This window comes from Myotis nattereri (genome assembly GCF_964212035.1).
Source record: "Myotis nattereri genome assembly, chromosome: 1".
Classification (NCBI taxonomy): Eukaryota; Metazoa; Chordata; class Mammalia; order Chiroptera; family Vespertilionidae; genus Myotis; species Myotis nattereri.
Window position 1 is genome coordinate 160374822 of NC_138075.1, and position 26043 is coordinate 160400864.

The window sequence follows — 26043 nt, forward strand, 5'->3', positions numbered from 1 at the left end:
CCGTGTTTGACGTTTTAGGCCTCAGTTGTGGCTCATTGCTGCTTGGTTACTTGTTCATTTTCAGGATGAAATACTTGTTCATGTTAATCCTGGTTGTGTTATAATTACATGGCTAATGTGTAATTGAATATTTTCAACCACTTGACTGCTGTTAAATTTTTTCCCGTATCTATAAAATACCTTATTTGCTTTCATGGATCAAAGCTTAGAATCTAAATTTGGCTTTCTGTCTGCCCATTTAGATAGTGCTTACAAAAGAAGAGCTTTGAGTAATCTTAAATGACTTACCTTTAATGGTGACCTAAAGAAAGAAAATGTTAGTGTTATTCATTCAAGCCATTCTTTGTATCTTGTCTAATGAATAAACATGCTTGTCTCATCTATAATTACAATTAAACAGGAAGTTAATATCTTGTCAGTGATGTAATGAGATAGTGTGCAGCACTCACCTCCTAGTCTAAGATAAACTTTCGGAATTTCTCACAAGTTATAAATTTCAAACTAAAACTTTTTAAAGGGACTATTTCTTTCCATTCTTAAGTCTACAGCTTTATGAAATTGTTCAGATCCCAAAATCTTTTGCCAAGCTTCATTCTTCTGAAGTAATGTCTGATAACCATATGTTTCTTAGATGTTTGTTGTTTCCTTCCTTGCCATTTGTATCTACATAAGGTATGTAGAAATTTCACAACATTAAAGTCAATAAAATTTTGTTTACTTGATAGTAAACATGATCTTTATAAGAACAATTAGAGCAGTTAATATCTTCCTGATGGGACAATTAATTGTACTGCATTTTGGCCTCTCATTGGTCTAAATATATACCCTTATACTGCTAGGTTTTAAGGGTCCTTGAGAGTGATTCTTAAAATTTTTTATAGAGTCATTCTTGTTTCCCACCTCATACTACCCTCATCTTCCCCAGTTCTTGAGGGTAGTACTTTGTTTCTTAATATAGGTGTAAGCAAAGAGGCCAGGACTGTCTTTATAGTGCTTGTTCACATTGCCATACAATTCTTGTCTAAGTCAAGTGGAAGTTTTTTGTTGTTTAAAAGATTTTTTAATTGATTTTTAGAGAGAGAGAAATGAGAGGGAGAGGGAGAAACATCAATGTGAGATGCATCAGCTTCCTCCTGCACACCCACTACGGGGATCAAGCCTGCAAGCCAGGCATGTGCCCTGATGGGGAATGGAATTCAAAACCTTCCTCAAACTAGGTTTTCTCTTATGAGCCCCCATTCCAGAAGGAATGGTCAGACTCATTACTGTTTAGTCATGTGTCTTCAGATGAGAACACTCACTGGCTTAAGTGTATCTGTTGATTTCCTTGTCCAATGTGTCTTTTTAGGTTTTTAAAGGGACAGGAGAAGCAAATTTTCCAGTGGGGGAAGGCGTGAATTCTCACACTAGCCAGATGTGCAGGTTTTAGGAGAAGCAATTCAGAGGAAGGTTATCCCAAAAGAAAATTTCTCTGAAAGAGCACATCATGGCAAAGTGATGCCTAACCTTCATGGGATTTTTTAATGGGCAGTACAGTTTTTAGCCTTGTACCCTAATTGTATGTCCTTGATCCATCTTAGTGTTCTTTCAAGGTGAGTGGAGCCTATAGCAATTATTAGTGTGTATCAATTTTTCCCTGCCAACTACTTTCCTATTTCTGTGGTCTCGGTAGTTAGCCAAGAACCCACCTGCTTGGGGGGCGGGGGGGTATGAAGACTTTACAGGTCTTATAAGTGTGCTGTTTATTCAGGTGCTTGCCACTGTTCCTCTCTACTATGAAATTAAGAGTTAATTTTAGTTCTTTATATAATTTTTAAAATTGTTTTTGTCTCAAAGCATGTGAGACTTAGGCTCTAAAGTCATTCATAAGGTGAAAACCAAAGACAAAATTGCTTTAGAAAATTACTTTTAGTGGCTTTATTGGAAATTGATCTCCCAATTTAGTAAATACAGTCTCCTCTTACAGTGGAACAGATATTCTCATTTGTCTTTCATTTAAAGGCCATGTAACTTAAAAAATAGGTAACACTAAATTCACACTGAGGGTAATAGGTGCAAACTGAATAGTTATGGAGGAACCGATCCTAGTAAAGCATCAGTTTCCCCTATCTTGTTTAACCTGAAGCACCTATTTCTTCAGTCGAATAGAGATGTCGATATGGTTGAAATATTTTTTCTCCAATTTTGCCAGATGCTATATTAAATACTTTAACTTTGATATATCTTTGTTGGAAAGGACACTTGAGAAAGCATTCTTTTTGGAACCTATCCCTAGACCTATTTTTCAAGTTATCTAGTAGATTCACTATTTTGGCCTCCTACCTGAAGCTTAGCATGTCCTACACTTGAACTCAGTCTTTTCTTCTAATAAGGAGCTCTAATATAAAGTAGAAGTAAGGACTATTTCCATTTAGGTAATGTTCTCTCAACTGAATTGCTATTACAGGTTTCTAATATGATTATCTGTTATTTGTATTTATTATATTTACTATATATTATAGTAAGGATTCCTACAGAATGGGGGTGAGAGGAGCATCTGTGATACTATCTAGTAGTGTGTGAAAATGTGGAGAAATGGCAGAAACCAAATTTGAGATAATGTTAACTACCTCTTGGAGAAAGGCAATGGAATCTGGGTAGTACATGAGAGATTTTCAGTTATATCTGGATCATTTATTTATATATATATTTATATTTATATATATACACACACACGCTAGAGGCCCGGGTGCAACAAAATTTGTGCATGGGTAGGGTCCCTAGACCTGGCTCACGATCAGGGCGGATTGGGGCCTTCTGGCTGCTGGCCGGGGCCTCCCTTTGCCAGCTGCAGGCCAGGGTCTACCTTCCCTGGCTGCAGCTTTCCTTCCTTCTACCTTGCCCCCTGGTGGTCAGCGCACACCATAGTGAGCAATCAAACTCCCAAGGGAACAGTTTGCATATTAGCCTTTTATATATATAGATGGATAGGTTTTTAAATATGTTTTTATTGATTTCAGAGAGGAAGAAGGAGAGAGAGATAGAAACATCAATGATGCGGGAGAATCATTGATCGATCTGGATCAAGCCCGCAACCCGGGCCTGTGCCCTTGACTGAAATTGAACCTGGATCCTTCAATCCGCAGGCTGATAGCTCTATCCACCGAGCCAAACCAGCTAGGGCCATTTTTTATATTTGAACAAAGTAGTAAAAATGTTAAGCTTTACTTAACTATCAAGCTGGACACACAAATAATATACATACTTTAGGATATCATTTAATTTAAAAAATTAAAAGAACCATTTTCGGTGTACTATTGCTAGTATGTTAAAAAACCAAAACATGGTTGTCTTACTCCTGCTTAAAAACTATCCATGACTTCCCATTGTCTTTGAGATAATCTTGGACACAATATACAAGGCTCTGAAAAGATTCAGCCCTGATTAATTTTTCTGGCCACACCTGCTGCTCCCTTACTGTACCCTGTTGTCTATGATATACCAAAATACAGTCATATTTTTACAACCTGTGTTCTTGCACATTCTGTCTTTGAATGAGTTTCTCTATTTAAAATGCTTTTCCCTCCATCAGGACTCGGTTCAAATGTCATGTTGTAGTCCCAGGCAAAGCATTTGAATGCCTTTAAGTGCCTACGTTGTTGAAAGTAATTTTTTGTTTTTGCATTATGCCTACTTTTATGTTAGCTCAGTCTATTGGGGGTGGTGTTCATGCTTTTTTTTATCTTGGTGTGTTCAGACCTAACATGCTTTACATCAAAAAGTTTGTTTTCATACTAATGAATAAATGTTTTGGTGGTGAAACTTTAGCTAATAGCTAATGTTACATTTTGCATTTTTAGAAATGGGTTTAAATGAATCTCTAGTTTCTGTGATTAGATTGAAAGTTATCTCTTTGTTAGACCAGACATGTAACTTCTTCCTGTCCCTCCAATTTAATTTTGAGACTTGATTTAGTTTTCTTAAATGTTTTTCAGCAGTACTTGAGCATTACTTGAATGTTTTAGTGGGATAAAATCTGTATAATTGGTAATGGGTTCCATTAGCACTCTGCTTAAATGATTCTATTTTTGTTTCTGGATTTACTCGAAGGAAAACTGGTGGTAGTTAACAATCAAGGCAACAGGTAGCTATAGGAACCAGAGCAAGCTATAACCTTGGAGCCTGAAATTGCCTATCTATATGCCATATCAGCTTTTGGCTTTCTGTCACCCAATGTGGTCTCTTTTTCTTTGGGTTCGCCATGTAATTTCAGGGCACATGCTTGCCAACAGTTCTGAGCCACATTCGTAATGGGACCTAGTTAGAGAAGGGAGAAATGTTACTTCTAGCTTCAGTTTGAAAAATCTTGGGCAGGTATACATGGACAAACTGATAAAGTCAAGTTGTGGCTTTGGTTACTTTCCAACTCTAAGCTAATCACTGAGGCTGAAGGAATAAATTCCATGATTAGCCCTAAGTAAGTGGTTTTTGGTGGCTGACAGATCACCCACACTATAATCACATGTTTGGAGTAAGGGAAAGTAGGATAAGATGGATTATTGAGTAGACAAAATGTCTGCTGCATAGAAGAACACATCTAAGAAGACTTTACTATGCTTTTTTCTCCTCTGCTAAGATATTTTTATATCTATTTGCTTGTGCTATGGACATAATAATGTATGACAATTATTATCTTAGAAGTAAATGCTGTTACCTGATTTAAAAACCTGTTTTGATCCTTAAAATAATTTAGGTCACTTTTTAATGTTCAATTTAAGTAGATTTTAGTACATAAATTAATTGGCCTGATTTCAGGTCTTTTGATTATTCAGAGGTGTCTTGGTCATGCAAAATAAGGCATTTAGAAATTAAGCAATGAGAACCTGCAGATAATGGGAGTAAAGAGTTGAAATCCGCCCTAACCGGTTTGGTTCAGTGGATAGAGCGTAGGCCTGCGGACTGAAGGGTCCCAGGTTCGATTCCGGTCAAGGGCGTGTACCTTGGTTGTGGGCACTTCCCCAGTAGGGGGTGTGCAGAAGGCAGCTGATGGATGTTTCGTGATGTTTCTAACTCTCTATTCCCTCTCCCTTCTTCTCTGAAAAAAAAAAAAAAATCGATAAAATACATTTTTTTTTAAAAAGTTGAAATTCATTGTTAACTAGCTGAAATTAGACCTTTACTCTAAAGGAGTGATAATGGCAACATATAAAGGCTTAGTGATTCATAAATATCAGAGTGCAAAAAAACTGTAAGAAATATTTTCTTGATCTAATTCTTAATTAAAATGTGTAACTTTCAAGTAGTATATTAATACAGTATTCTAGGTCAACTTATATATTCTTGAATGTTTATTGTAATGAAGTTGTTTTAACATTACTATATTTTGTTAAAACAACTGTCATTGGTTTTTATTTAAAAATAACTGCTGGGTATTTTTCTTCAGGTATTTTTTAACAAGCTCATTATACTCAAACATAATGTATTTATTCAGTACATAATTTGGGGTAGATCAATGTAAGAAACTCATTTTTTGTAATAATTGAATTCAAATGCATACTGGACATTTTTAGGTAGAACCACATGAAATTGCAGTTTCTAGGGAAAAGGAGCTTAGTGTGTCACTTCCTTGGGACCCCCTCCCTACGTGGGAGCCTGTATTTGTTTCCCAATAAATTTCCACCTTTCCAAATAAAAAATTTTGCAGTTTCTGTTATTTAAAATGGTCAAATATTAGTACAGTGGGGCCTTGGACTTACGAGTGTCCCGACTAATGAGTTTTTTGAGATACCAGCTGTCTCGGCCGATTTTTTGCTTTGAGTTGACAGAGTAATTTGAGTTAATGAGCTCCTTAATGAGCTCAGTCTCGGAACGAATTAAACTCGTAAGTCAAGGCCCCACTGTAATTTTATATGACTCAGGCTAATAGCATGGTTTCTTTAAAACCCCATCTACACATATTTCTTGAACTGCTGATCTTGTGTTATGGCAGTATAATTGCTAAACAACTGCATTATAGACAGCTAATCATAAAGATTCCTCACAGACAAAAGATTTAAGGGCTAATGCTTTAATATGTAGCCTATTAATGAAGCAATATTGCTTATTAATAAACAAATTATGAGTGCCTACTCAGGATGGGTGGTATGCAAGTGGTCTGCTTGTTGGTGAGTACCTAGTACATCATACGCCAGGTTGTGTGCCAAAGTGCTTTAACTCTGATTCATCTTCTCCAAACTTCTATACAAATAGACATTGCTATTTTAGAGATGATGAAATAAACCTAGGAAATAGTGGGTCTAGATTGGATTAAAAGTAAGACTTCAAAATGATACGCTATTCAAGGAGGACATAATGTTCTTATTTCAGGATGGTATGTTTGAGCATTTGAATTGGATGTGTAAGTGTTAGATCTTTATGTTCCTTAAGCAAAGAGGGAAGTAGGCTGCATAAGTTAGCTTCTGGTTTCTCTTCTTTTTAGTGGGCTAGTTACACAATAGTTTATTGTGTAAGTTTTAGAACATAAGAAAATTCTGGGTTCATATAAGACTATGCTTGATTTTTACAATAAAGTTCATATATTTTGAGATGGTGTTAAAGTAGATTGTCATTATAATAAAAGTGGCTGATCATGGAATGCAAATAATTGTTATATAAGACTTGATCTAGCCTGTGAAAAAATCATTTGCCCAATAATGGATAGTTGATTAATTCAAGTTGCCAGTACACTTTTTACTCAATAAAACCAAACTAAAACTTATTTCAGAATAAATTGATACTTTGTCAGTTGTTTCTTAAAAGTTGAAATATGGACGGTTTCTCTTAATCTATTGTTTAACCCTGAGATAAGAGTTCCTGTAACTCCTATTGATCAGAATCAAAAGTGTTTGGAATGAATTTATGTTAAACATGAGAGTATACTTATGTAGGAAGCATAAGGGTCTGGTCTGATACTATATCATCCTAGCATTGTGAATCCTGGGATCTTTCTGGCTGTCTTGATTACCTTATAAGCAGTCGTGTGACTTTCAGAAGCAAATTAGCAGAGTGAATCAGAACAAATTTTTCCCAGGTTTTATTGAAAATGGGGTCTGGGTATAAGCAAATTGACTCTTTGCTTATTATAATTTGCTTATTATAATTTTCTGCTTTGGTGTAGGAACTTAGTGATTTGGCCCGTGACCCTCCAGCACAGTGTTCTGCAGGTCCAGTTGGGGATGATAGTAAGTAACTTTCAAGTTGATTTTTATGGCTAATTTCATAAAAGCTTTACATTTTTAGATAACAAGAGTTTTTTTGTTTTGTTTTGATTTTAGTGTTTCATTGGCAAGCCACAATTATGGGACCTGTAAGTATTAACAATTTAAAATTTTGTGCTTAAAATTCAGCATCTATCTAGTTGTAATTTTTAACTTAGTCTTTATGTTTCTTGTATTACATTGTAATTCTGTTTTGAATATGCCATAGTTGTACTTTTCTTTTGAAAGAGAGTAATTAAATGAATTAGTCATTTGTTATGTATACTATGTGGGTGTCCCTGTGGTCTAGAGTATAGAATCTCTTAACCTACCAAATACCTCTTCACATTAATCTAGTTTTCTTTCATAGCAGTATAAAGCATTGTCACAGAGTTTCCTGTTATTTGTACAGCCAGTTAATTAACTGGCTCTACCAGGGTGTTACTCAAAAGATTATTCAGTTAACATCCCCAAATCTAGTTTTAATTGTATTATTTTTATATTTGATTCTTTCTGGAACTTTTGGTATTATACAAAATTTGAATATTTTTAGGTAGAAAGAGATATTTTGAATACAGCAAAATTCCTTTCTATCCTGGGTAGATAAGAAACTGTATATGCTGGATAATTGAATATTCAGAATTATGGATACCATCTAAGAATTTCACAGAATTAGAACGCAGTAAAACATCCTGGGGTAAGATTGTATCTTGAACAATACTTCACACTTTTTTTTTACGTGGAAGGCACTTTCAGATTTCTATTCTATTCTCTGTGTGTCATAACTGAATTTTCTGTTTTCTTCCCTTTTTGATTTAATCTCAACATAAATGGCAATAAGGGATTAGGGAAGATGATGGTCAATAAGTAGATGTTTATAATTCTAAAAGACCTTTGGAAAAGTTGGCCAACAGATGGGTTGGATCAAAAAATGTTTTTCAGCAGTTCTGATTTTGATAATTTCAATCTTTTTTTCTATCTCAGCCAATTTGAGCCCCCTGCCTGTGTGCTGTTAAGGATACAATAGACACAGTTCCTCTCAAGCTTTAAGAAATTTAAATGTACTGGGAGAGGCAGGCAATTAAAACATGAGAAATAAGTAATACGTGACGTGCTTAGTAGGAGAAATAAATTGAGTTAGAGTAATTATGAAATGTTATGACCCTAGAGGTAAAGATTTTAAGAATCAAATCAAACTTGGGGGATTGTATTTAGTTTAATAATTTGAATAGATGTGAGTTATACTAATATCTAACAAATCAGGATTATTCATTCCCAATATCAAGAGCAATTTTTACTGCTTTATTTTACTTTTAAAGTGATTCTTTCTGTCTGATTTGGTAACAAAATTGTTATATATATATTTTTCAATATATATAATTTACTAGCGGCTTTACCCACTTTGGTCCATGAAGTGTTTTAAAAGCTGACAATCTTCGCATTTAAAAAAACAAAACCCTGACTAGGCTCTCATTCCCACGAGCAAAAATGGCTTGGGACAGAGTGGCAGCTGGTTCCCTTTTTAATATGGGGTTTGTCGTAGTTCTACCAGATTCACTTTATTTTGCCTACCTAGATAGAATCTGTAGGCACTTGAAATTGCAATTTCTAGAATTTTCCCATTTTAGATCACCCAATTTTCAAAGCAGAGAATTCAGTAGAACTCATTATCATATCTATCAAATAAAGCTCATCTTTGATCCAGAGGGTGCTTTGAGATAATTTTATTATAAAAATTAGTTGTCAGTATTAATACCCGAAAGAGTTGGTAATCAACTCTTTGGTGTGCATAATAAATCAACTCTTAAAACCAGTGTAATGTTTTTCTGCTTGACTTGAGATTTCACTTATTATTATTCTGTTCCAAAAGTAAGGAATATACCTATAGTAAAGTTAAAGTGAAACATAAATGAGTAGTTTATGCTAGTAATTTTTCAGCGAATAGAAGATAGAAAATTGCTTACCCTGACAATTTTTTAAACTCTTTACTTTATTGCTTTTATTTGCAAAAAAATCTTCATTTTATATATTTTAGATTATGGCTATTCTTGCTAAATTATTTTTCAGGAGCTGTTTGTTAATCCTCACCCCAGGATTCCACCCCCCCCCCCCCCCCTTGATTTTTAGAGAGTGAGGGGGAGAGAGAGGTAGAGAAACATCCTTGTGAGGAACACGTTGATTGGTTGCTTCCTGCGAGCCCTGATCAGGTCAGGAATCAAACCTGCAACAGAGATACATGCCCTGGCTTCAGCAGCCTTTTAATATAATATTAGTGACTAGTTGTTTTCTGCTTTTAAAAGGACAGTAATTTGGTTTTCAGAACTATTTAAATATTCCCTGATTAACAAAAGCAAAATATTTAAGCCGCAACTACAGTTTTGCTTTGGCTGCATTATTTTCTGAAATGTACTTGTTTTCTAAGAGATTATTTCTTACTACTTGGATAATTTCAGGAAGTAGTCAAAGGTTACAAAAACTCACCCAAAATACCAATCTTGTCCTCTTTATAAGTAAGCACTGAAGTTTAAGTGCTGACTTGTAAGTAATTAATGATTATCATTGATAAAACAGCTCGTTATATTTTTGGCTTTTGATACCATCTTTATGTCAAAACATAATAATTTGATTAGGTAAATATACCTTATTTTGTTAGTACAGTGGGGCCTTGACTTACGAGTGTCCTGACTAACGAGTTTTTTGAGATACCAGCTGTCTCTCTGCCGATTTTTTGCTTTGAGCTGACAGAGTAATTGGAGTTAACGAACTCCTTAACGAGCTCAGTCTAGGAACAAATTAAACTCGTAAGTCAAGGCCCCACTGTATGCCTACCTTATATGTGATACAGATGTGACCTAAAAGAACAGGGCAAGTGGTGACGTAACAACCCATAATTGCAGATTTGCTGGAAGAACAAATAGTAACAAAATTATTTTTGCTTGGATTATTTTTTAGTTAAGTTAAAGTAATGACAGTGCCAAGGAACTCAAGATTTTTGACTTTCTAAGGCATAGAACATCTAATAAGTTTTAGTACAGAGTCACTTGAATTTTAGTGGATTATAGTCAGGAATAGCTGTTGGTCATTAGAAGTTACGAGGCAAAAACGTTTGGTTCTAATTCAGAGGTTCTCAACCTGTGGGCCGCGACCCCTTTGAGGGTCAAACGACCCTTTCATAGGGGTCGCCTAAGACCATCGAAAACACATATATAATTACATATTGTTTTTGTGATTAATCACTATGCTTTAATTATGTTCAATTTGTAACAATGAAAATACATCCTAAATATCAGATATTTACATTACGATTCATAACTAGCAAAATTACAGTTATGAAGTAGCAACGAAAATAATTTTATGGTTGGGGGTCACCACAACATGAGGAACTGTATTAAAGGGTCGTAGCATTAGGAAGGTTGAGAACCACTGTTCTAATTATATGTGTTAGCATATTCTTTTTGAAGGTAACATAAAAAGTAAACCTTTGAAAGAATTAACAGAGCATTGCTTAGTTAGGCAATTTTTAAAACTTTGGCTGGTAATTCCTATTAAGAATTGATGAGTTGAAAAATTAACTTGCCTATTGTTTCTGATATTTACATGCCTGATTTTTCTTTAATTGGAAATGGAGCTGTCAGAAAGATATTTTGAAATTCTTTGGAAAACCACACTGACTTCTACCTAATCTATGATGAAGCCATAGAAGAAAGTACAGGCATACCTCAGAGGTATTGTGGGTTAGATTCCAGACCACCTCAATAAAGCTGATATCACAATAAAGTGAGTCATAATCTTTTTGCTGGTAAGCTGTCTTGGCTTCAAATTGTTTTAAAAAACAAAGTGACATCCCTGAAGTGTAGTAAAACGAGGTATGGCTGTACCATAATTGTGAATAATGTAACCATTGGTAGCCTGAGCAAAATCAGCCACGAAAACCATCTGAAATAATTGGGTCATTGGTATTTTATTAGTTCATTTTCCATTTATATATTAGGTCATTTCTTGCAAAATCTAATGGATACATAAAAACTCTTCCCTTCAGTATCTTGCTCTTTAAGAAGCTTTGTAGCCCTAACCGGTTTAGCTCAATGGATAAAGCGTTGGCTTGCGGACTGAAGGGTCTCGGGTTCGATTCCGGTCAAGGGCATGTATCTTGGTTGTGGGCACATCCCTAGTAGGGGGTGTGTAGGAGGCAACTGATCGATGTTTCTAACTCTCTATCCCTCTCCCTTCCTCTCTAGAAAAAAATCAATTTTATATATATATAATTTTTTTTTTTTTAAAGAAGCTTTGTAGTCTAGTGGAAAAGGGAACTACAAGTAAATAAGTTACTAGAATATTGGGCATAGTAACTGTAGAGATGGGGGTATAAGAGAAGGGCAGCCAGCAGATTGGACTATAGGAAGGCAGTATTTAGGTATGGTCCTGCAGATAAAGAAGATAAGGACATGTCAGAATATTTCAAGTAGGGGGTAAAGGACATATGAAGCATACTTATTTATGTGCAGTAATGAGCATATTTTGGAGGAAAATTAAGCTGACTTCATTGGTGGGAACCAGACCATAAAGCACTTTGGGTGATTTGGACTTTGAACTTTATCTTGAAAGCTGTACTAGAGTTCAAGCAGAGTAATAACTTGTATCTTTTTTAAAAATATATATATTTTAAAGGTTTTTTACAGAGAGGAAGAGAGAGGGATAGAAAGTAAGAAACATTGATGGGAGAGAAACATCGATCAGCTGCCTCCTGCACACCCCCTACTGGGGCAACCAAGGTACATGCCCTTGACCGGAATCAAACCTGGGACCCTTCAGTCCACAGGCCAACACTCTATCCACTGAGCCAAACGGGTTAGGGGTATAACTTGTATCTTTAAAAGACTACTTCAGCAACAGGGCAAAGATGTAGTGAAGGCAGGAATACCAGTGCCAAGTCATTGCCATAATGGTAGACAAAAGATGTAGTCCCCCGTTTTCCATGGCAGGGAATATCTTCCAAGATCCCCAGAGGATGCCTGGAGCCATAGAAAGTGCCCAACCCTATATATACTATGTGTTTTCCTATGCATACATCCCTGTGATAAAAATTAATTTGTAAATTAGACATTTACAACAGTAATAAAAGAGAACAATTATAACAGTACTAGAAGCCTGATGCACAAAATTTGTGCAAGGGTAGGCCTTCCTTCCCCCAGCTGCCAGCACCGGCTTCCCTCTGGCACCCAGGACCTGGGCTTCCCTGGCAGCCCTGGCTTCGTCTGGAAGGACATCGGTCTAATTAGCATATTACGCTTTCATTATTATAGTGTAGAAAAAACTATGTGGGTTTTCTCAAAATATCTTATTGTACTGTATTCACCATTTCCCATAAAAGTGCTTTTGGCTTTACTTTGGCCTATACGAGTTGCCAGTGTCACCACTTTTGCCCTTTGGGCCCTTAAGTAAAACAGATTACTTGAACACAAGTACCACAATACTGTGACATATCTGATACTAAGTGACTAATAAGCAGGAGATAAGCCTAGGTATGCCGGACAGAGAGGGATGCTTCATGTTATGGGTGGGATCGAGTGGGACAGCACACCTTAAGAACTGCATGCGTCCCAAGCTGATTTGGCTCGGTGGATAGAGCAATCGGCCTGCAGACTGAAGTGTTCCAGGTTCAATTCCTGCCAAGGGCACATGCCCAGCTTTCGGGCTCGAGCCCACAGTAAGGGGCGTGCAAGGGGCAGCCAATCAATGGTTCTCTCTCATCATTGATGTTTCTATCTCTCCCTTCCTTTCCCTTCCTCTCTGAAATCAATAAAAATATATTTTTTAAAATACTGCATGCAATTTAAAAACAAGAATTGGTTATTTCTTGTCTTGAATTTTTCATTTAATATTTTCTGACTGGGTAACAAACTGCAGAAATGAAACCATAGCTAAGGAAGGGATCACTGTAGTAAGATCTTGAGCTAAGGTAATAGGGGCAATGGGCATGCCAGAGGAGAGTAGGATAATTCAAGAGATTTTAAGGCTCATTACACTTTGTAACTACTTTGAGGAGATGAGACAGTGATGAGATCCTGATTTGTAACTGCTATTGTCATTTCAGTTTTGGACATATGAGACGTCTAAGTAGGAATATTTGTAGGCATTTGAATATATGTCCTGAAATGAAAAACATCAGAGCAAGACTCAAGAGTATGGGTCAGGAGATAAAAGCAGAAGATGAATCTGTGTGAATGTTAACATTTTAGGCTTGCCTAGTGGAAGAGGATAGACACTGAGAAGGAGCAACTTGAACTGATAGGAGCAAACCAGGGTAGAAAGTGTGGTGTCTAAAGCAGAGATTCAGTAAAAATCCTGGGTTTCTAAGATTTGGGTCAGTTTACTGATCAAAGTATTCCTTTTTTTGTTTCTTTGTTGTATTTTCTGTTTGACAATTTATGGTAAATTTGGTAGAGAATTTCGGGGTATTTTGATGGCACAGCTTATTACTCTGAATCTTGTGGTTATACCAGTTTTTCCTCTTTGTAGAATTTTAGTGTTACATTGTAACCTTGAAATATTTTCATTTCACAAATTTTTTTTTTTTTTTTGAACAAATGAAGTGAAATTTGGCTTTGCCTAAATCTCATCATTAGATTGCCGTTTCAGAAGCAGTCACATAATAGCACTTGACTGTTGAAACTTGGAATGAAGGCTTAAACTTTTGGACTTGGATTTTATAAGAACTTTTTAGGATTATCTTTAAATTGTTAATTGTATGAAGTAATAGACTAGATAGTACAAAAAGGAAAGAGTTTGGAGTACAAAAGACTCAGTTTAAATTGTTCTTTCATTTCCAATTTGCATGTTTCTTTGAACTTGATTTTTCATCAGTAAATTGATTTCTTTTAAACCCCGGGTATATCCTGTTCAATTTTCCTCTCTGTAACATATCTCATTGCATGTCTCTTTACCAGACTGTAAGTCCATCAAGATAAGAAATTGTTCTGTCTATCCCTTATACATACCTCCTGTATAGAAGGGAGTTAGATTAATTCAACTAGTACTTAATTATTTTACAGAGCGCTGTGGGTTAAATGAGCTATATTAAAGTGTCAGAACTATAGAAGTTTTTATTTGCCTAACACCCAGAATGGGCAAGTTAAAAAAACTCATTTTACGCTATGGACATACTCTACTCACTCTAAATTTTCAAATAACATCTTTGTCTATCCAAGGGCAATTAGACAATTTTATATTTTCTATTACCTTAAAATCCTGACTCTGCCATCATTCTTTGATTGGTGTTGATCAGTGGTTTTCATAAGATCTGGATTTAAATCTTGGTTCTGTGATACATTATTTGTGCACTTGAGAATTTTAAATACCTTCTTTAAGCCCCTCTTTATTCATCCATAAAATGGGGAACAATGATATCTTTTTCTTGGTATTGGTTAAATTAATGTAAAGTCCTAGCAAGTAGTTTCATGCAAATGTTGCTTCATACTAATGTATGTAATACTTATTTGCTAAGTGAGTTCTTCACAATCAAATTCTAATAAGCAAAACAACAAAGGAGAAAGACTATGCTATAACTTGAAAATTTGTTTTCTGTTGAAATGTAAGAACAAATCCACATTGTTTTCCAAATCTAGTAATCCTGTGAATTGATTTGCTGTGGAGAATTCAGTATGCTTTTGAAGAAAAAACTTCCATGGTGTTAAGTGAGAAGTTTGAGGGGCCAATTTGGAATTAAACTGTCTTTAAAAAACCTATTTATTTCTGTTCTGCTTCTAGTGAAGGTAGTTGTATGTTACCTGCAATAGCTAACATTTTGGTTTGCCTGTGGCCAGGATGATACAAAACCATTTGTGTGTATATTACTATCATTCTACAAATGTAAGAATTTATTTTCAAATTATAGTTTGTTTAATAATATTGCATATTGACTTTATTGCTAAGTATACTTTTGTGAAAATCAAGACCTAGAACATTTGTTTCTGGATAAATTTTTAAATTCTTTGGTGACTTATGTAAAATGGAAGTAGTAGGTAATTTTGTTTTGTTATTAGAGAAATGCTTACAAAATAGAAGTGTTACATTTGGATTATTTAACAGTAATGTTTTAAGTATCAGTTAAGCATATTTTTTTCCCCACAGAATGACAGCCCATATCAAGGTGGTGTATTCTTTTTGACAATTCATTTTCCTACAGACTACCCCTTCAAACCACCTAAGGCAAGTATCTTCTCTCCCTCCCCCCCAAAATCTGTTAGTGTTTAGATTTATATTTTATTTCAGAGGAATAAGAGCATTCTTAATAATAGAGAACAGACTGACAGTTGTCAGGGGAGGAGGGTTATCTGGCTGGGTGAAAAAAAAGGTGAAGGAATTAAGAAAAAATAAATCTTGTAGGCACAGACAACAGTATGATGATTACCAGATTACCAGAGGAAAGGGGATGGGAGGAGGTAGAAGAGACTATAGGAGAGATAAATGGTAATGGAAAGAGACTTAGGATGGTGAACACATAAGATAATATATAGATGTTGTATTATAGAATCGTACACCTGAAACTATAATTTTATTAGCCACTGACACCCCAGTAAATTCAATAAAAAAGGAAATTAGGGTTCTGCATAATTAAGGCTAAAATTGATGTAATATATAATGGATAAGAATAATTGAGGCTGAATATATATATATATATATATATGTGTGTATATATATATATATATTAAATTGAGTCATTGATAAAGAATGCTGACTCTTAATCTTTAGTTAAAACAGAAGCTAGACCTGGATTTGAATTTTGTAAATGGAGGTAAGGAATACCTTATCTTTAATGTTGTCAGGCTCAAATACGCTATGTCGGATCCCCCCCCCCCCTTTATTGTTTTTATACAGATTTCGATTATTAACCCTACTGTCTTGTAATAGTAGGTTTCTGGTGTTCAGTTACAGAATCCTTGTGCACATATTGCTGCAACTTATACTATCACTGTGTTGGAGTTTAGGCAGAGTATAATTACTTTGGGAATTAGAGTTGCTTAATGCACTGACTGAGGTGGGCTGGTTTACAGGTGTCAGAAACATGTTCCATTACTTTTCAAAGTAGTTGACATAAATTCTCAACCTATGCAAATAACTATAGGAGATAATATACATATAGAACATTGACACTTCACTATGACCATCATCTTATGGGTGCAATATGACATTTACTTTAGATGAAACACCTAGGTGATACTCAAAGGTGTATACTGTATTTTATGTACAGTGGAAATGCAAAGTCAAATCTATACCTTTGTAACTTGATACCTTAAATTAGCTGGTCTATAAATTTTGGTTTACAATCAGCAGTTTCTTTATTTTTTAATGAGTGTTAAAATTAAATACCCTTCAAGTTACTCTTTGATACTTATGACATGGTAGGACCAAAGATAACCTTCGGATCATTCACTATACTATTGAGACTACAGTGGAACCTCATTTCTTGAACATCTCCCATCTCGAACAATTCACTTCACAACATGATAGATAACCCTTTCATGCTGATACCTGTATGATTAGTCACACATCTTCCTAGTTACAAAGAGAATATGCACTCAAATATGAGTTAAAATCTCAGGATATTATTTATACTGTGAATATTTGTGTGCTTTTTGCTTGTAATTGTTAAATTTTCATTTATTGTACATTTCCTTTGTTAGATTTTCATTTATATTTCATGTCCTTTTTGTTTTTTTAAGATTAAACAGTACAATAGACACGTACTGTATATAATAAAGATTAAAATGGAATCATTTGAGGCTCTGGGACATATTTAATTTACATTATTTCTAACAGGAAAAAATGATTCTGTTTTCGAACAGCCTACCAGAATGAATTAATTCGAGAAGCGAGGTTCCACTGTAATACTCTTGCCCCAAAGTTATATTTTTCATTGTAATTAAAAAAGAGGGAACTCTTGAAGGATTTTTGATCAGAATATAAAAATCAGTTTCTGTAATTTTTAGTCTTTTTATGTATATAAATTAGGTTTTAGTGATTTGATTTTTAAAAACTATGATATTTTAAGCCTTGCTAAAAGTCTTCTACAGAACCTCTACCTAAGTTAGGATGCTTGTTTTTATTTAGGAGAAATGCCTAAAGGTTTTTTATTTATTTTAGGTTGCATTTACAACAAGAATTTATCATCCAAATATTAACAGTAATGGCAGCATTTGTCTCGATATTCTAAGATCACAGTGGTCTCCTGCATTAACTATTTCTAAAGGTAAACTAAAGGAATTGTCTTGAACTGCTCTGATTTTCTAATAGTTAAAGGAGTTTTAGTTTTGCACCTACTTGTCTGCGTATTATCCTGACTTTGGTAAGAGATGGGGAAGGAATAAGTTATATCATCTTTGCTCTTTTTGCATTATTGATTAAAGAGATTGGTGGGAAGAAGGTAAAATTCAAATTAGGGTGTTGGGGCATTGTTTTCAAATAATAAAAGCAAAGTGATTTCTGTAGTATTTTTCAATCTTAAGCTACTTGTACTTCTCACTTGCTTGCTTACTTGCTGTCTTTGAACTAAAATGGGCATACCTAAATTTAATAGAGCTTTTAAATTTTGAGGTTTCCAGTACAAGGTAATTTTGATTTTGCTGTTATGTGTTTATTATTTAAGATTAAAAAACATATTGATAAACCTTTATTAAGCCCTTTAAAAAAAATTTAAGGTATGTGTTATGAGAACATGATAGTTTGTTACTACTTAATAACAGTTGAAAATTAGAGAATCTTCTTGGAAATCTCTCTAGATCAGTTCTGCTTTTCTACCTTTAATAGGGATTTATTATGTGACATCTCTAATAGGTTGTCTGGTCTTTGTATGAATATTCTAGATGGAGATATGGAGTATCTCTCCATCTTTATCTCCTTTTTTATCTCACTTTTCACCCCACAGATAAAAATCACCTACCACAAAACTACTTAATGGGAAGGAAGTCTGCCTTCAAGTAATTTTCAGTTTTTGGTATTGGCTTAGCATTTCTTAGGTACACAAAATTAGGTTTTTAATGTTGTGAGTATGATAAATGCAAACTGAAACAGGATTTAAGACAGGATATCATAAATTTTTTCATATGTTTGTATAATGCATTTGAATCTCCTTAAAGGGTAGTACAGGATTTCTCAAACTTTTGACTAGAATCACTTTTGGGGGGAGAGAAGAACAATTTGCTGCCATAATTTTTTCAAGTGTGACCTCATTTTAAGACCTGTTTTCACCCTCTTGGAGGCATTTCCATTTTCTTTCAAGTTAGGCTCTCTTACCCACCTGGTACGTGGTATTTTGATTACCTTAAATAGTAGGTCCCAAGTTTTTTGCCATTGCTGGGAATGCACTATTATATTGACATTATGTTTCTATAAGTACAGGCTGAGTTTTATATTTGCTCTCTTGCACTTGGGTTTAAAATTATATTTTCTGTAATAATATATTACATTGATGTTTTTTTATGGTAGTTTCTTTGTCTTCATCTAAAGATTGTCATACCCACTTCAAGTTTTTATATCTGAAAATTGCATAACACCTTGCACAATGTCTGGCACATCCTAGGCATTTAAAATGACAGATTCAATGATGCTTGGCATCTTCCATGTTGAATAGGATAAGGGTAAGAGTTAGCATTGAAAAGCTCATTTAGTAATAGACCACGGTGTTGTTTCATTTAGTCCGTACTTTTAGGTATGTGGCCTCTACCTTGTAAAGTCAAGGGAAGGAAACATAGTCAGTGGAGCAGTTAGGAGTTTTTGTGAAACTTCTTAAGGGGAGGGCAGGATAGAATGGATTTTTTTTTTTATTATACTGTACAGCTAAGAATAGTATGGTATGGATGTTCCCCAAATATATTCCTATTAAAGCTATTTTTCTCCCTCAGTACTAAGAAATTCTAGTGACTTAAATTCTAATGCCACCTAGTTAAAGAATAACAATGGCATTATTTGACTATCTTGGAACTCTGGAGTTTGGCAATATTTTTATAGCTAGTACTAAACCCAACAAAGCTCTATTTTTAGCATGTTTTTTTTTTACCAGGACCTTGTCTCCTGTGAAGCAAAATATCTGTAAATATTTTTCTCATTAAGTTGAAGATATAAACTAATAAAAATCTTTTGAAGATTTAGGTTTATAATAGCTTTTGATTTCTAGTTTCATACTGTTGTGGTCAGAAAAGATGCTTTATAAAGTTTCAATCTTGAATTAATTGAAACTTGTTTTATGGCCTACAGTGTTACCTGTCCTAGAGAATGTTCCATGAACACTTAAAAAGAATGTGTATTCTGCAGTTTTTAGATGAAATGTTCTTAAATATATGTTAAGATCAACTGGTGAAATGTGACATTTCAAGCCATTGTTTTCTTACTGATTTTCTGTCTGGATGATCTATCCTTTGATGTAAGTGGGTATAGTAATGTTTTTAAATGCACTTTTAAAAATTCAAAATTCCAATGCTGGGTAACCACATTTATTTTCTTGCAGTTCTTTTATCCATTTGTTCACTGCTATGTGATCCAAACCCAGATGACCCCCTAGTGCCAGAGATTGCACGGATCTATAAAACAGACAGAGATAAGTAAGTATGTAGTAGTTTGTAATTTTTCTGAATGAGTTAGGTTTATACTCTGCTGTAAGTTGTGGCAATGCCAAGAAGACTTGGTGCTAATTTCTGGTAAGATGATAGTCATTAGTAGGTTTTAGTTATGTGACAGTGAATAATAGCCCCTCTAAAATGTTTTATTTTCTAACATGTTCAACACTTTGTCACTTTAATTATTAAGTTTTGGGGAAGAAAGCAAATTCTTCACCACAATTACGTTTTGAAAATAATATTGGTACTATTTTAAAACTTTGGTCTAAATTTCTCAAATATCTGAACTATTTTTATGTACAACTTTACCATTATAATTTTTGTATTTATAATTAACACTAAGTATACTTGTTCAATTAGGTACAATAGGTTAGCAAGAGAGTGGACAGAGAAATACGCTATGTTGTAGGGTAAGAGGATCTGCGCTCTATGGTGCGCTTATTCATGGTACTGCCAGCACTTGAGTGCTGCATGCTTTAAGGCACTGTATTAACTAACAAATGGTAACCAATGTGGCAGTTTTCTGAAAATGGTTCTTTAACTGCTTGATCTCTGTTTAGCGTGAAAGAATACCCAGTAGTTATTGCTTGAGAGTATTTTTGCATGACAAAGTCGTTATATAGCACTAGTAAGAAATGGAAATTTAAATAATAATCTTTCAAACCTCCATGGTGTTTACATTTTTAAATTAGTATATTTTAAACTTTGTACCAATACTGTATGGAATGTAATGATGTAGTTTAGATTTTGCTGAGATAATAATGTAAGGGGGGAAACTTTTAATTAAGCTTATGCCTTTAATTAAGCCTATGCCTATAAACTAAATGTTCATTACTGACTTGCATGCAGTAGTGTTAGCTCTACTTTGTGGCTCCGTATATGCTAAGTGAAACCTTTGTTTAAAAGTGCTGGCTTTTTGAGAGGGTATCCTTAAATAAAAGTAACCATGAGTTGGTATAAAGAACTTCTATATGTTAAAGTTGAGAAAAGTGCTTGAACCATGTTTAGTTCTTGTTGAAATGAAGATAGTTAATACTTTATAAAGTTCAAAACTGTAAATATCTAAAAGTTCTGTGCCCTTTGACATATATTCATTTCTTAAGGTTATTATGTTTTTTGTTGCTAAGTAAGACTATGGAATGGGTGTAATGGAGAAATTGATGGCATTTATCAATATTAGTGATCTTCCTCAGCATAAATAACCTTGCTTTTGTGTGAATTACCTGTTGATTTTTTTTAAGCGAAGTTATTTCCAGTATAGAGGTCCTCAAACTTTTTAAACGGGGGGCCAGTTCACTGTCCCTCAGACATTCCACACATGCGCACTGCGGGCCCGGGACGAGTCTGCTGCTAAGCAGGACAGGCAGCAGCGGCAAAAACACCCAGCGGGCCGGATAAATATTTTCGGCAGGCCGCAGTTTGAGGACCCCTAGAGATTCCAATTCATAAGGTCTCAAGTGAGGCTTGTTATCTCCAATCACCACACTATTTGAAAATAACCCACGTGGTTCTAATTGACACATACCACTCATACCCAGCTCTTGAAAACTACTCTTTTACCATCCTCTCCAATGTCTTAATCTTCTGCCTGTGCTTAAGTCTTTAAAGGCATTTTCTGATAATACTCAGGGTCAAATTCTAGGATTCGAATAAAATGGTTTAGCTAACTGTTTTGTTCTGGCTTTGATGGAAATTTCTAGAGATGTACAGAATGTGTGTGCTGTTCTGACAACTCCATGATGAACTGTAAACTTTTTTAAATGTTAAAATTAGTTGGAATGGATACTAATTGTAGATTTTCTATGAAAACATTAGCTCAGTTGGTAGGGCAGATAAAAGGTCTTTGATTTTTGTTAGCTTCCCCAGTCTCAGTGCCACTTTGTTGTGTTTATTAAAATACTACATTTAGTATTCTGGAGGCATAAGGTTCTTATTTTCCACAGTGCTTTGAATACCAATACTATTTCTCCCTGTTGGCTTTATTCTAATCACAGCCATTAGATGACTTTAAAATGAGTCTGGAGGTAAAATAGAAGTCTTTCCCTTTTAAGTATTAATTCTTTAACTTTTTAAATAACATGTTCTTTGTTTACAGGTACAACAGAATATCTCGGGAATGGACTCAGAAGTATGCCATGTGATGCTACCTTAAAGTCAGAATAACCTGCATTATAGCTGGAATAAACTTTAAATTACTGTTCCTTTTTTGATTTTCTTATCCGGCTGCTCCCCTATCAGACCTCATCTTTTTTAATTTTATTTTTTGTTTACCTCCCTCCATTCATTCACATGCTCATCTGAGAAGACTTAAGTTCTTCCAGCTTTGGACAATAACTGCTTTTAGAAACTGTAAAGTAGTTACAAGAGAACAGTTGCCCAAGATTCAGAATTTTTTTAAAAAATGGAGCATGTGTATTATGTGGCCAATGTCTTCACTCTAATTTGGTTATGAGACTAAAACCATTCCTCACTGCTCTAACATGCTGAAGAAATCATCTGAGGGGGAGGGAAATGGAGGCTCAGTTGTCGCATCAAAGGAAACAGCATTATTCTAGCAGCATCCATTCTTGTTTAAGCCTTCCACTGTTAGAGATCTGAGGTTACATGATATACTTTATGCTCATAACTGATGTGGCTGGAGAATTGGTATTGAATTTATAGCATCAGCAGAACAGAAAATGTGATGTATTTTATGCATGTCAATAAAGGAATGACCTGTTCTTGTTCTACAGAGAATGGAAATTGGAAGTCAAACACCCTTTGTATTCCAAAATAGGGTCTCAAACATTTTGTAATTTTCATTTAAATTGTTAGGAGGCTTGGAGCTATTAGTTAATCTATCTTCCAATACACTGTTTAATATAGCACTGAATAAATGATGCAAGTTGTCAATGGATGAGTGATCAACTAATAGCTCTGCTAGTAATTGATTTATTTTTCTTCAATAAAGTTGCATAAACCAATGAGTTAGCTGCCTGGATTAATCAGTATGGGAAACAATCTTTTGTAAATGCAAAGCTGTTTTTGTATATACTGTTGGGATTTGCTTCATTGTTTGACATCAAATGATGATGTAAAGTTCAAAAGAGTGAATATTTTGCCATGTTCAGTTAAAAGTGCACAGTCTGTTACAGGTTGACACATTGATTGACCTGATTTATGCAGAATTAATAAGCTATTCAGATAGTGTAGCTTTAATATGCTGCACATGATACTGGCAACCCTGGAGTTCATAGATGGACTGGGGACCCAGCAGTTTTAAACATGTATATGGAGTTGAAGAAATTTATTTTCCAGGTGCAACCCCCATCTAACTAAATTTTTCTTCACCTTGTACACTTGACAGCTAAAAAAACCATAACATGGGAGTAATAATGGGTTTAAATTTACAAAATAAAGTACTGTTTGGTGTGGGAGTTGTCATGAGGCTATGTTGAAGTGACTTAACTATGTGGGATATTGAGTATCCATTGAAATGGGTTTGTTCAGCCATTTACATTAATGAGCATTTAAATGCAACAGATATCATTTCAGGTGACCTAACATGAATGAATAAAAGTCAATGCTATTGGATAATTTTTCGTTTGACAAGTGCTATGTGTGCCACTAATTTAACTTCTGTAGCAACAAGGGCATTATCATTCTTCACCCTTCCTAATTCTGACCATATAGTTTTACCCTTTTCCTAGTTATTTTGATTTGTCCATTGCTTTCTTACAATCTGTATCCGATTTCTAGCACGTCTGACCTTTCTCCACTTCCACATTTTTGCACTGCTTACACTTATGTGCAATCTTATTTCTTGTCTGCACACATGTGGAAAGCTAGATATAAAATAAATGTTAAAGCTTGATTTTTATAAACATTTTAATACGTAGTTTGGACATGATTTATTGACTGAGATTCTATAAACTGGAAGTGAAATGCATGCCTTCCGAACATGTTCTGGCTTTGTTAATTCTGTAATAAGCATTTCATTGAGAAATATCAATCTAACGACAATTTTTCCCAATGAGTGATTTTTTTCAATTTAATTTTTTTGCTTAAAAATTGACTCCTTAAGGGTAGGTGTCATACATTTAAAACTTTTGGATTCAAATTACAAATGAAAAGTTAACATACTGCTCTCTACAAGCTAAGATACACTGTCCTTTGTCTCTATTTTCAAAATATTTACTTCTGAGAATCTACTCTCAAAATAACAGCTTTAGTGGGCATATCATTATTTGAAAGCCAACCATCAAACACCTGCTGTTGGATCGCTAATTGGCTTTCAGATTGACCTTCTTAGCCATAGACAACTCTTAAGTACTTACAGAGATGACTTTCTTACACCATTGATTGTTTAACATTAGATGTGTCCAGTTCTCTGTATCTGACTTGATTTCTACAACATTTCTATGTCACTTCTAAAGGAATGAGCCATAAAGGCTTCTCCAGGCTTAAGAGAACAGTAAAGTACATACCTGGAAACCAACATTTTTGAGTGTATGGACACTGGACTTGAGATCATCTCCAATGAAACCTTTAAAAGAATCCAAGAATTTGCCCTTTTATTCCCATTTACGTTACTAGTGCCATGTGTAGGACTCACTTGAATATTGGCAGATTAAAAAATGATTTTGGTTCTTGTATATTTCCTATATCTTTTAATGCACAAACTCAAGTAGTTTCTGTAACCTATGAGAATTACAGTCCAGTGGACTTGCTAATAGTAAATTATATTGTGAGTGGACTTATTTTTGTTCCTGGGCAAGTTGGCAATGTGATACTCTGATTTTTTTTTTTAGAAATTCTAGTTTGCTTTCTCGTGTGGGTGTACTCACAATTTTTTAAAGTATGAATCACAACTAGTGGTCTCAGGGGTAGTGAACACTCACTTTTTTTTTTTAAATGGCTTAGTTGAAATATGCTTCAGATACTTATGCTGTATTAGTGATTTGGGGGGTGACTCAAATTAGCCATGTTTTGTATTGGCATAACAAAGCTGTTAAATGATTGTTGGTTACACTTTTAGGTGAATTTGTCTTCTATTTTATGAGGAACCCAGTGCAAGTCACTAAATATTGTCTAGTAACATCTGCATAACACTTGTAATAGCTAAGGTTAATTGAGCTTAAAGGAATTGTTACCATTAAAGTCTGTTTAAAGACACTTTGGTCTTACTCAGTAATTCCAGCTAACATGAAATTCACACTTAATATTGTTTGTAAATTCTGTTTTGAACTTAGAAATTAAAAGTATAAAGAATTTAGGATAATGATTCTCAAAAAGTGATCCCAAAACCAGTAATACCAGTATCATCTGGGAATTTTTTTTTTTTAATCTTCCCCTGAGGATATGTTTCTATTGATTTGAGAGAGAAACATTGGTCAGTTGTCTCCTGCAGGAGCCCTGACAGGATTAAACCAGCAACCTTTTTGGTGCACAGGACAATACTCTGACTAACGAAGCCACCCAGTCAGGGCCATTTGGGAAATTCTTTACAATGGAAATTTACTAGATGCCACTGCAGGACTATTACTGATTGAGAAACCATGGAGTGGCACCCACTAGCCTGTTTTAAACCAAGCAGATTAATTCTGAAGTTTGTTCCTAGCTCTCTCCTTTATAATAATTCAGTAATCCTTGGACCCTAGAGTTATTTTACAACTCCTATTTCATGGCTACAAGAACTTCGATTGTATGCCCAAGTAGTACATTTCCATATAATTGACAAATTTGTACTTTGAATTACAAATGTAGGCTGATTGACATTTAAAATAATATACTGTAATTAATCTGAGTAACAAACATCCTGACATTCAAATTCATAACTAAGACCTTCGGGGGAGCGGCAGGGCAGTATAAGTAATTCAATCAAAGTCTGGATAGTTGTTGAAAGAGCAACTAGGTACAAAAGTGCTAAATGTTGGTTATCTAGCTGAACAAGGATTTGAACCCTGGCCTCATTCTGTGGTTTTTACATTTTTTTTTTTTTTTTACTGCAACAGTGAGTTGTCATGTTAGGGGTGTTTGCAGTGTTACTGAAATTAACATTAAATATAGCTTAAGGCAGTTGGTAAAACCTTTCAATGTAATGGGAAAAGTAAATGGTGAAGGTGTTCGGAAATGGGATTTAAAAGCATGGCAGCTTCTGCCCCGCCAAGTGATGGAGAAACTTAAAAAATCAAAACTACAGTTTTCTAGAAAGGCTAGAAAAGATAGAAGTTGGCTGA

General features: G+C 34.7%; 1 protein-coding gene across 8 annotated transcripts in view; it reads left to right on the plus strand.

Annotated features, from left to right (window-relative positions):
* UBE2D3 (ubiquitin conjugating enzyme E2 D3) overlaps positions 1-24979 on the plus strand; it is a 69149-nt gene extending 44170 nt beyond the window's left edge. For all 8 annotated transcript variants that reach the window (XM_081085458.1, XM_081085455.1, XM_081085456.1 and 5 more), the window contains 6 exons: positions 7136-7199; positions 7293-7324; positions 15345-15422; positions 17358-17463; positions 19717-19810; positions 21921-24979. In XM_081085458.1, coding sequence (XP_080941584.1) covers positions 7136-7199; positions 7293-7324; positions 15345-15422; positions 17358-17463; positions 19717-19810; positions 21921-21966 — 420 coding nt within the window. In that variant the 3' untranslated portion in view covers positions 21967-24979. The remainder of the gene's footprint in view (positions 1-7135; positions 7200-7292; positions 7325-15344; positions 15423-17357; positions 17464-19716; positions 19811-21920) is intronic.
* Positions 24980-26043: the final 1064 nt, after the last annotated feature.